The sequence below is a fragment of the Pholcus phalangioides genome, unplaced genomic scaffold (assembly GCF_987345545.1).
Source record: "Pholcus phalangioides strain wild (caught in Gottingen) unplaced genomic scaffold, Ppha-v1.0 ptg000042l_1, whole genome shotgun sequence".
Taxonomy (NCBI): domain Eukaryota; kingdom Metazoa; phylum Arthropoda; class Arachnida; order Araneae; family Pholcidae; genus Pholcus; species Pholcus phalangioides.
The window spans coordinates 9,844,388-9,856,719 of NW_028301628.1; the positions used below are offsets into that span (position 1 = coordinate 9,844,388).

General features: G+C 42.5%; 1 protein-coding gene across 1 annotated transcript in view; it reads right to left on the reverse strand.

The window, feature by feature from the left end:
• Positions 1 to 11,344: 11,344 nt before the first annotated feature.
• Positions 11,345 to 12,332, reverse strand: part of LOC149064455 (maltase A2-like) — a 109,494-nt gene continuing 108,506 nt past the window's right edge. Inside the window, exon 5 of the mRNA XM_089255031.1 lies at positions 11,345 to 12,312. Within this exon, the coding sequence (XP_089111157.1) occupies positions 11,869 to 12,312 (444 nt within the window). The 3' untranslated portion in view covers positions 11,345 to 11,868. The remainder of the gene's footprint in view (positions 12,313 to 12,332) is intronic.

A 12,332-nucleotide genomic window follows, 5' to 3' on the forward strand; every position in this document is an offset into this window, starting at 1 on the left:
TTCATAATTTTATTGGTTAGTATTTTTTATTTTTATTTTCGATACACGTATTCCATTTTCAAAGATACTCCGAGCAACACCGGGACTTTCAACTATCGGAATAATGAATAACGTCGTTGCTTTATGTAACCGTCACTCAAATGCATCAGTTTAATAATTTGTTAGGTGATTTTAAATGGTTATGTCTCGACGAGAATAACACTCACGCTATTTCATCCGATACATATGAGAGAGAATAATGTCATCTTTTATCCTCCTTTTGATATGGGGTCACAGGAAAATTGAATCATTAGAGACATGTGAGAAAATATAGAGACAGCGGGGGAAAAACTGAATGAACGGACCGTAATGATCCGGTCGTGACACTGAAGTCTAGACAAATTCTAAAAAATAACAAATTATGTCTGGCAGACTTGTCTGAAAGTTGGGAAAAACGGAGGTGTTATCTGGGGAATGGATTGGGTGTGTGTGTGGGAACTATTTCAAGGAAATTGGAAATTTTACTCAGTGAATGAAATATATCAGATGAAAGAGTTATTATATGTCTGTTCATCCATTTCTATTCGATTTTTTCCATGACCTTTTTCTTTTACTATTTTGCCGGTAGTGGTTTGTTCTGTTAGAGCCGGGAGCTGAGCCAGACCGCAGTGATGGATGACTGCCTTAATGCCTACGATCGGTTTTTTCAAGCACACCAGTGTGTGCCACATACTTTTTCATTAAAATGTTCAATGGGATGGATAGGATGGTCCATGTGTTATTAACAAATCGTCAATCAACTGCTTCGACAAGGGGGGGCACAAGTATAGATTGTTAAGGGACAATTCCAGGTTGTGGTGCAGCAGGGAGTGTTTCCTCTAATTGGGTTGGGAAGAAATGGAACAGCTTAACTCCGGGGGTTGCGGATTCTAACACAATCGGCACGTTTTATTTTTATTGATTTACTGCTGATTTTCATTCATTTAGAAAATGCGGGATTTCGGGATCCAAGCTGGATATCAACTATCGAAAAAAAAATTGTCAAAGGCAAGAAAAATTGTCTTTCAAAAACAAAAATATTGTCAAAGGCAGATATAGTTACCAATTGCAGGCAAAAATGCCAAAAGCAAGCGAAGTTTCCAGTTTCGGTCAAAAGCATTAGTTCACATGCCAAGAATCTTATTTCTTGATTTAAAAAATTCAAGCAAGTCCCATTGAAAGCCAGTGGGAAAAAAGAGACCTTTTATGAAAAAGTTGGGATTTCCAAAATTCCCAGACATTACCGGGAATGTCCCGTAAAATACAGATCATATGGTCAACCTATATGCATATATGTTATATACACCTGCGAGCGAAAAATTACCACATATTTGGCACGCGTACTGAAAAATTTGCGCACCCCTGATGTATGTACATCATAACGATGAAAATGAAATATATATATCCGAAGAATGTTTTCATACACTGTTTTCTACAAACATCATACCCAATCGTCAGGCGATTGGTAAACATGATAAATCGTACTATATGATAATACATACATGTATTGTATCATTTTATCGGGAGGTCCGACTATATTGTTCACACATACTGTACTCATTTAAATTTTTTTTTCAGATTCATCAAATTCTCCAATTACACGTGATTATGCATAGTCACCGGTAAAAGTGATAAATTTAAACTCACCAAGACGATTGGTGAGTATGCATAACAACCGGTTATTATGTATAATAACTGATTTAACAACCTCCTGCCCGCGGGCTCAACCAGCATCTCCTTGAGATAGAAGGCCTCTGCACTGTTTGCCATAAACGTCATTCAGACTACCCAGCAAGTTTGCCACATTTTGAAACACAGCATCCTATTTCGTTTCTTCTTATTTTGGCGTAGAATCTTCCTGATTGACTCACAAATACCGCATAGTGTTTGGATCTGGGGCATAGAAATCGCCTTTTCTGAGCCCGTTCATTTCGTTTCCTCACAACGATGATACTGGCACGAGCAGGGAATTTTTTTTCCCTGAATGTTTTGAGGGAAAATGAACTACTTACTGACGTCACAAGCAGACTGCGGAGTCCTTCTATCTCTAGGAGGTGCTGACTCAACGTGGCCTGCAAGTGGTTTCCATCCGACCTACGAAATGTGTTCCAGTAGAAAAAGTATCAATACACATAACACGATAAATGCCTAGGCTGACCATATTTCCTACATGAAAATACAGGATATCGGGATCCGTGCGTGATATCACCAATTATCGCGAAACAATTCTCGCAGGAAAGTAAAAATGTCAATTAAAGCCAAAAAAAAACAACAAAAAAACTTTGGGTTATGAGGTTGCGTGATTTGGATAAAATGATGGATTCAGGATAATTGATTAATTTCTTAAAATAATTATTTATTTACAACACGAAACATAAGACGAAATAAAAAAATCTACGGAGCGACATGTTAAGCTCTTGATGGTTTGATCGCTTCTCTTGCGATTTCCCGCGCGACAATCCAATGGCATCGGCTTTACAAGTGCCGCCATCTGTGAGATAAAATACAAATCGAATCTCACCACATGAGTTTCCCCCCAGTGAAGGAACATGGTGAGAGAACGATAAATGAGATACAAAATGAAAATGTGATACAAAAAATTAATCATAAGATGCAGAATAATAGGTGTGCAAGACATAATACAATGATGCAGGAAATCATGTGCAATAAGTATACACTTAAAAAAAAAATATGATGCAAAAAAATATTATGATGCACAATTCGAAACAAAATTAATTTTGGTTATCAGCCTAGGACTGAATTTGACTTTTCTGCCAGACCTAGTGACATATGGTTGTACTGGCACAGTGTCATTTTTCTTTTCTTCGAGCTTGTTTTTGTCAAGTTCCACACAGACATCGTTAAAGATAAATGCGGGTTTCACTCTGTCAAGTGAAACACAGGTCTTTCTCCCATTTACATTTAAAGTGATATTTTTTTCATTACGAGAAATCACTTCATGGGGTCCAGTATATGGTTGTGTCAAAGGTGGTGTGATCTTGTCAATTCGAAGAAACACATGTGAGCAAGTTTGCAGTTGAGGATGCACATAAATTTTGGATTGACCATGAGCTGATGTTTTGCATGGTTTGATACTATTCATACGCTCTCTGAGCTGTTGTACGTATGTGTATGTTGATGAGAGCTGACCGGGTGTATCCGTGCAGAGATCTGCAGGTAATCTCAAAGATGTACCAAAAACTAACTCGGCACTAGAGGCTTTGATATCCGGCTTGACGGCTGCCCTGAGACCAAGTAAGATGGCTGGCAATGTGACGGTCCACTTTGGATTCTCATGTGCCTTCAATGAGCTTTTTAAGACACGGTGGAACCGTTCGACCATGCCATTGGCCTGTGGATGGTAAGCAGTGGTACGAATCCTGCTAGTGCCAAGCAGGTTGATCAGTTCTCTGAAGAGTGATGATTCGAACTGCCGTCCTTGATCGGTTGTTATGGTTGATGGACATCCATAACGGCAAATCCAACCATCGAACAAGGCACGACAAACTGTGTCTGCTGTGATGTCTGCTACAGGTATGACTTCCGGCCATCTGGTGTAGCGATCAATTACTGTTAAGCAGTATGTCTTTCCTTCTGAAGGAGGCAGAGGTCCAACCAGATCGATATGAATATGAGAAAATCTTGCATCGGGTGTTGCAAAGGTGCCTAAAGGTGTTTTGGTATGCTTATGAACCTTTGAGCGTTGGCACTCATTGCAACACTTTACCCAATCTTTGATGTTCCTTCTCATGTTAGGCCAAACGTATCTTGCAGATATTAGCTGAGTAGATGATGTTACACCTGCATGAGCAAGATTGTGGAAATGATGAAAAATAGTCTTGCGGAAGCTCGCTGGAACAAATGGTCTTGGTGAGCCTGTAGACACATCACATACCAGTTCTGTTGCGGTAAATGGACTTGGCATTGACTTGAAAGTCAGTGAACTAGAGTTGTCTTGCTGTAACTGTTTTAATTCAGGGTCCTCTCGTTGAGCGGTTGCAAAAAGGTCAAAATCCAGGAATGGTGATTTGGAAATCGAGTTGATTTCTATTCTTGAAAGAGCGTCAGCTACCACATTATCTGCACCTTTAGTATGACGAACATCAGTGCTGAATTGCGAGATGAAGTCGAGGTGTCGCCATTGACGTGGGCTGCATTTATCAGGATTTTGCTTGAAGGCGAAGACGAGAGGTTTCTGATCGGTGAAAATTATGAACTCACGGCCGTCTAGCATGTGCCGGAATCTTTTGACAGCAGTGTACATTGCTAACAGTTCTCGGTCGTAAGTGGAGAACTTCTGTTGACTCTTTGTCAGTTTCATGGACAGGAATGCAATGGGTTCCCATCCTTTTCCATTTGATTGCATTAGCGAACCACCGACTGCTAAATCACTGGCGTCAACCCATAGACTTAGCTTGGCACCAGGAATTGGATGGTGAAGTAATGTTGCACCCGCTAAAGCTTGCTTCGCATCGATGAATGCTTGCTCGGCTGGATCAGTCCACTGAAGGATATCAGCTGGCTTGGTTTGAGTAGCTCTTTTGGATTTCTTTTTGTTTTTTATTCCCTCCAAAAACTTGTGTAGAGGTGTTAAGATGTGTGCAGCTCTGGGCACAAAACGACGATAAAAGTTGAAGAGACCAAGAAAACGTCGTAATTGAGTGATGGTGTTTGGCTTAGGAAAGTTCAGGATGCAATCAACACGATCTGTTAAAGGCTCGATGCCAGATCCAGAAACTTGGTAACCCAAAAATTCAATTGATGAAACACCAAATACACATTTAGAGGGCTTGATGCTGAGGCCATATATTTGCAGACGTTCGAATAACAACCTTAGATGTTCGATGTGCTCTTCTGGTGATTTCGAGGCTACCAGTATGTCATCAACAAAGGCATATACAAATGGAAGTCCACGAGTGACCTCGTCAATAAACCTTTGGAATGTGGCTGCAGCGTTGCAAAGGCCAAATTGCATTCGAGTGCTCTCGAACAACCCAAACGGTGTGATAATAGCACTTTTATGGACATCTTCCGGATGTATAGGAATCTGATGATAGGCCCTAATGAGATCTATATGGGAAAAGATTTTACTACCATGCAATTCAGATGTAAAGTCCAGAACATTTGGAACACTGTACCGGTCTTTCACAGTCTGTGCATTTAAAGCTCGGTAATCACCAACTGGACGCCATTCATCACTGTCCTTTTTCGGGACCAAGTGCAGAGGTGATGCATAGCAGCTGTTAGATGGTCGTAAATGGCCGAGGTCAAGCATCTGCTGAAATTCTTGCTTCACGATTTTCAATCGATCAGGAGCTAGACGTCTTGGTTTGGCATGCACAGGTGGACCAACAGTCTCAATATGATGCACGACAGAGTGTTTCACAGGTTGTCCTGGTTGTGGTGGTTTGATGATGTCGGGAAACTTGCTGAGAAGGCTGTGGTAGATGGTGTCACCTTCGATGAGTTTGATTGAGTGAACTTCTGCAATGTGAAGATCACAGTCAGTATTGAGTTTTGTTGTCCTATCCAGCAAACATCGTCGTCGGAGATCCGGAACAAGATCAAAGTTGAACAGAAAGTCTGCCCCAATGATGGGTGTGGAAACATTAGCCAGTAGGAAAGTCCAAGTGAAATTACGACGGAGATTGAAATCTAATGTCACCCTCTTTTGACCATAAACACTAATGGATGAAGCATTAGCAGCAGAGAGCTTCATAGTGGCGTCGCGGCGTCGTTGTGATGGTGATGCCGGAAGGATAGAAACATCGGATCCAGTGTCAATCAGGAATCGAATTTTGGAATTTCTGTCCATGGTAAAAAGGCGACGAGATGCCTGTGGCAAGGAGCATGTCGCGATTACTCCTCGCCCGCCCCGTTTTTTTTGAAACTTGCACGGCGACACGCACTTTTTGGCGTTGTTGCCGAATTTCTTGTGATACCAGCAGTTTTCCGATCGTGGATGCGGACTGCGCGCACGTGAGGTACGTTGGCGAGAGTTGCTGCGCGAACGCAGGATGTTTTTCAACTCGCGGCGTAACTGAGCCACTTCGTCCCGAAGTTGCGCGACGGAATCCGGCTGTTGCGGTTTCTCAACTGCGTCAACATGATGAGGGTTCACTTCATGAATTTTGTCGGCGAGTTGAGCAGCTTTCTCGAGAATGAGTGGAGTGACAGCAGCGAGAATGGACTGAGTTGATGCCGGTAGGTGTTGGAGAAAAAGCTCCATCAGCAATTCGTCGGAGACAGAATGCGATTCCGCTCGTCGTCGCAATTCGCGGAGAATGTCGGATGGTTTCCGATCTCCCAATGACCCGCATGTTAAGAGCTTTCGAAGTTGAGTGGACGACGACTCGCTCGACCGTTTAATCAGTTCCGATTTCAGCCTTTCATACGGATCCGTGGCCGGCGGATTAACGAGAATGTCCCGGACAAGAGCCGCACTTTCCGGAGGCAGATTCGCGACAACATAGTTGTACTTTGTGACAGATTCGGTTATCGGTTTCGGAACAGCGAGAGCGAAAGTGCTTTCACACATGATAAACCACAGCGCTGGATCATGGTGGTTAAAAAGTGGTACCTGAACGGCACTTACTTCCATGATGAAAATCCAGGAAAAGTGATGTCAAGTTCCGGAAAGCGAAAGTTCACTCACGGGAAACGCCAGTAGATTGCCTCGTGCTGCAGTGAAGAAACTGGAACTTGTTCGAAGTCCGCGGTCACCATACTTTGGGTTATGAGGTTGCGTGATTTGGATAAAATGATGGATTCAGGATAATTGATTAATTTCTTAAAATAATTATTTATTTACAACACGAAACATAAGACGAAATAAAAAAATCTACGGAGCGACATGTTAAGCTCTTGATGGTTTGATCGCTTCTCTTGCGATTTCCCGCGCGACAATCCAATGGCATCGGCTTTACAAGTGCCGCCATCTGTGAGATAAAATACAAATCGAATCTCACCACAAAACTATTGTCAAAAGCACGTAAAGTTGCCTCTTCATTGTTTGAGCCCTTCGATTATTGTTGATAATTAAGTAATTAAATGTGCAATTTTCAAAATCTTGATGTAAGTGTGCTGTGTAAGTACAACGAAACCTATCTAAGACGGACACTGTATGAGACGGAAACCTGTCTTCAAAATATAGTCCATTCAATGATTAAGCTGGGTTTTCCTAGGAGTATAATTTCTGCGCCGTGTGCAGCGTGAAGACGCTGATTGGTTAAAAATCAAAAATTCAGCTTTTTCGACCAATCAGCGTTTTCACGCTGCACACTCGCTGTAGAAACCTACTCCGAGGTAAACCTGGCTTGAGTGATTTTATTTGCTCCTTTATAGGACGTAAATCTGTCTTTTTCGTATCAAAATTTTCAAAACATTCGCGCCCCAGATTCTGAAGGGGACGGACGTGCTCTTGCTCGCTCCAACTAGGGAGCCATTTCTTTTTCATTTCAGGTTCGGACATGGCCAGAACTAAAAGGAAGCCGAAGCCAGCCGCACCTAAGCCGGCGCCTGCCACCGTGAGGAACCACAAATGCCTACTGCATCACGAATCCTTTTCGAAGCACTCAATTGCATGGTCGAAATTTTTCGCGGAGGTGGACTCCACTCGGCGTGACTTCAAACTACGCTCCAGAGAGGAAACGGCTGACGACCCTCATCTTCAATGCCAGGCCGTGAGCCTCATCATAGACATTGCCAAGGATGCCAAATCCTGGATCACCAACGAGATCCGGTGCGAATTGGAACGACAACTCATGGAAATTGTCATTAGTCACAATAGCACCTGCTATGAAAGGGACCTGGTGGTCAGGCTAAAAGATTTCGAGGGCACCAGCTGTGTCCTCTACGAGGAGCCCTCGAACGAAACCCTCACGGATCCGAATAAACCGGAGACGAACGAGGTCAGCGATTCTTCTCTTTACAGGTCAGAAATGAGTCCAGACCGGGAGCCCAGGTGCACTCCGACGCCAGAAGCTACCCATTCTCTCTCTCTCTCTAGATCTGCTGATCAGGCTCCATCTTCAGATGAACACGCTGAACCTGAAAATCCTGTCCTAGCGACAGAGGTAATCGCAGAACCAGCACAACAGATGGACCTAACCACTGATCCAGGAGTGCTAAATTCGGTCCCGTATGCTTCTTCCGCGGGTGATATGGCATCCCCAGTGGAGAAAGCAGCGTGCTCTTCTGCCATTGGCCCAACAGATTCCCTCTGCCAATCGAACGAGGCCTTACAGAACCTCACCATCTCGATTGGTTGCAACGGAAAATGGCTACAAACCGACGCTCAGCTTGCCCGGATATGCTACAGTCCTTACTCGGCTAAGCTAGACGGCAACCAGATCAACATTTCGTTCATCTCAGCAGATGATCTCACCGCTGCTCAAAAGTGGCTTGAGAATGAACGTATTCTTATTAGACCGAAGGAAAAAAAAACAGACTTTTTCGCTGTCCTGCTACGGGGTCTTGAGCCGGGCACCCCTCTAAAGGACATACAGACCGCCCTCAGCCAACTTGGCTTTTCAACGAAAAAAGTTGAGGTCTTCAGAAAAACAAAGTCCATAGCATGGAGAATCACACTCAGAAAAAGCGAGGCTAACTTCAAGATCCTCCAGCTCAAATCTATCTCACATCTAGAAATCACCGTGGAAAGATTTATCAGGAACTTCCAGGAATTTCAATGCAGACGATGTCTTCGGTTCTCGCACTTCGCTGAAACCTGCGTCAACGCTTACAGGTGTGTCAAATGCACGGACACTCATGAGCCCGGGCTATGCGGCAAAGTGCGAGGACGGGATACGCCGACCAGTGTTCTGTGTCTCGGTCCACACCCAGCAAATTATCGCAAGTGTCCCGAATTTCTAAAAATTCGAAAATCCCGAAAACCCTCGACTCAGCTTGCAAAGGACATTACCATCTCGTCCCAGACCTTTACCCGGAGCAAGACCAAAACTGCAAATGCCTTCTTACCTCGGCCAGTGCTCCTAAAGTTCAACGCTTTTCTCCGAAAGCAAAACACGTCTCAAGCGGCAGAACCGCTGGGCACACCTGCGCAAACGGCAGCAGAACAGCCCCCGGCAAAGCATCCGGTCCAGAAGGAACCAGCTACCGTCGCCTCTCCCATGACGTCTCGAAGCCGCCCGAGAAATTTCGAAAAATTGGCAATGAAATCCGTCAACGAAATTAGAACTCTAATCTCGATCATGGCTGAAGAAAGCATTTCCGATGGTATCTCTCTGTCACTATTTAGAGACTTTTCGAACCTGGCCGAGAAACTCTGTGGGAAGATCGCCGAAACTTAAGCCTATTTTTGTTTCAGGTCCTTCCTGCTATTTCCTTTTCATGGTATCCTCTTTCAAAAATTCTTAAAAAATCTACTTCAAAAAAACTTAAAAAAAAAAAAAAAAAAAATCTTTTTTTTTTTTTCATTTAACTAACATTTACATTTATTTTCTAACATATCTTTCCCACCGCCTAGGAACTTTGTTTTTTCCTATCTTTCTTTTCAGATCCTGGATAGCAGAGAGGTCCAGCCAATCCCAGGGCTTGAACGCAGCGGTCCAATCATCGAGGTCCAGTCTCTCCGGCCTTCTTCCTCAGCATTACTTCTTCACTAAAACGACTAACCTTTTGGGGTTGTGACGGCATTTTTCAACTCCGGAATTAATTTTATTAATTCCGAGATTCAGATCCACTCTTCCAAATTCATCTCAGCGCATATTCCTGTCGCATTGTCTTCTAAAGTTTCTCCCCCAGCACTATTGTGCACCACTGCAAAAAATTACGAAAATTTAAATTTCATTAGCGGATTCGACCTAATTTTGACCATGGCCCTTGGGTCAAGAAATTTATTTCTTGGCCCATTGACATTTAGCTGCCAGGCCTTTCGTAAGCCGCTGTAATAGCCCTGAGGGCAGGACTCGGCGAGAAATTCCTTGCATTCCGCATTCCGCCGTAAATCTTGGGCCGGGATTACACTATAAAAGTTTTGTGAACTTGATTTTGTAATACTTGAAAAATGCAACCAATAAACTGTTCGGTTGCATTTGCTCGAATGTAATCGATCAGCTTATTGGTTGAATTTCTAAAGTTTGCTATTATATACTTTTATGAAACTTTTACAGTGTAGTCCCGGCCTAAAACAGAATATTATCTCAGTCTACTGAAGTTCCGTTTTTCGTACAGGTTTTACTGTATAACTAGGTTCAAATGTGCTGCCGGATAGAAAATTATGAAAAACGCTGCCCTACGATTATCACACAGGATCTAAATCACTGTTTCTCAAAGCAGACAATATCGCCTCCTGGGGGCGACGGAAGATTCCAGGGGGAGGGGACGGTAGAAGCTCGGGTGTTTAGTATAGGATCCTATGGGTAGGCTCTTGAGTTGGGGGCGAAAAATTGGAAAAGGGGGCGATGAAACGAAAAGTTTGGGAAACTATGATCTAAATCAATTTACAAACAAACAGCGATTTATTTGACCATCTATTTACATGATTTTTCAAATACTGATTCAAGAAGACATTTTTTTTCAAGAGACAAAAATCCATACAAATAATTCATCTCGCGTGTGTAGTCGGAATATTATTATTATACATATACAATATATATTCATGATTATTATATAATTTGTATTGGTTGTGAAAATATACGAGTTCGAAATTTTCTGTGTGGAGTATTTCAATATTAAATTGGCATTTAAAATTGATAGTTCTCAGTTGCTTGTATATAGAATCTCAAGCGTCCACGTGGACATCTAGAATGGTTATCCTTGCAGTATTTGAGTAATGTATTGAATGGATAGAGATGCCGTTCCAGGGAGGGGTAAGGTTCGAATCTTCACGTTGAATGGAACATTCATGATGAAGCTGTTGAACCACTTGGGGTCCATCTTCTTTTCTTAAGTGGCTCTTGAGAAAGTACTACATGGCCCGTACACAGTTAAGCTACTTTTCCCCGGATTATCGCATATCAAGTGACAGTTATTTTCACAGGTAAAACAACAAAACAGTTCTGCATTTTTCGAGTCCAAAACTAGCATTAGGGTGATGGCTGCAATTTCAATGTTCGATTTTTACAATGAATTTGTCTTTGATTGAAAATTATCTGTATATTTATACATTTCATCATTAATTTGTATCATTCAATGCTCTCGGGATACGGTCATTCATTGAAACAGATATCATTCCCCCTCCCCAAAAAAAATTGACGATATTTTTCTTTTGTACAGTTTCCATATTTATACATTACAACAGTCATAACGGACAACAATGGGTATTGGATTAAATTTCAATGAACAACACTGTAATATTCGTATAATCAAAGGAACTGTTGCTCAAAGAACGTGCAGTGGTTTTTTTTCTTCTCTTTATAACATGAACATTGGAATATTTATCATGCAGTGTTCTTCAGATACAATATTACGACACGAACAGAGTTAGAACACAGCCTGTCCAGACATTGCCGTTCAATTTCACTGGCAATAATACTGTCCGTGAAGCGTTCGAATGATGTTCGACACTGTTTGCCAGCCAAGTCTCATACAGCCAATGAAATCGCCGTGTATGTTACGAATCTCAGCCAATTAAAACGAAAACATTGAAGACATTTGTGTTGTCAGACGTTCTGAGCCATAGACAAGCAAATAAAAACCTCAATGTTACTGTCTCTCGCCTTGACTGCTGGATCCATTTCCAATGATACGTCTGCCGTGAAAAAAAATGATGATGATTTTGTTTCATTTGCCAATGAAATCATTGATGGCTCTTGCGGAAATGATTTTCTCAATCAAATAATGGATCCCATCGATAAACCCATCGAGTTCATGAAATGTTCCAACGCCTCAGATGTGGAGCTCAGCTGCGAAAGCCTCTCCAGTGCGTACGACGAAACCGCTGCACCTAACACTTTTACTGCAAGACCTGTTGAAATCCGTCGTCGATGCGAGAACCTGCAGTTCCTTTGGCTTGTCCGAGAACTTCTCAAAGAAAGGGACTTGACCGAAATTGGCACAGAACTTCAACTTGTAGCCTTCGTTATTTTGTCGCTCCAGCTCGAACCGCTGCTGGTCTTTCAAAGGAAGCTTGTAGTTCCAGTTCAGTCTGTGAATGTTACGGATCTTGGCGAAATCGGCGAATCTCTGGAGCGATAGAGCTTGAGTCTTTACATTCTTCTGGTATTGGTCGGCTAGTATTGGTAGCCATGGCTCGACTGTTGTGTTTGTGAACCCTCTCGTTTGATTGTCTGGTGTCCACTGCATTGGTGCGAACTGTCCTCCACGATATACCTGCAAAAGAAAGAGGAAAT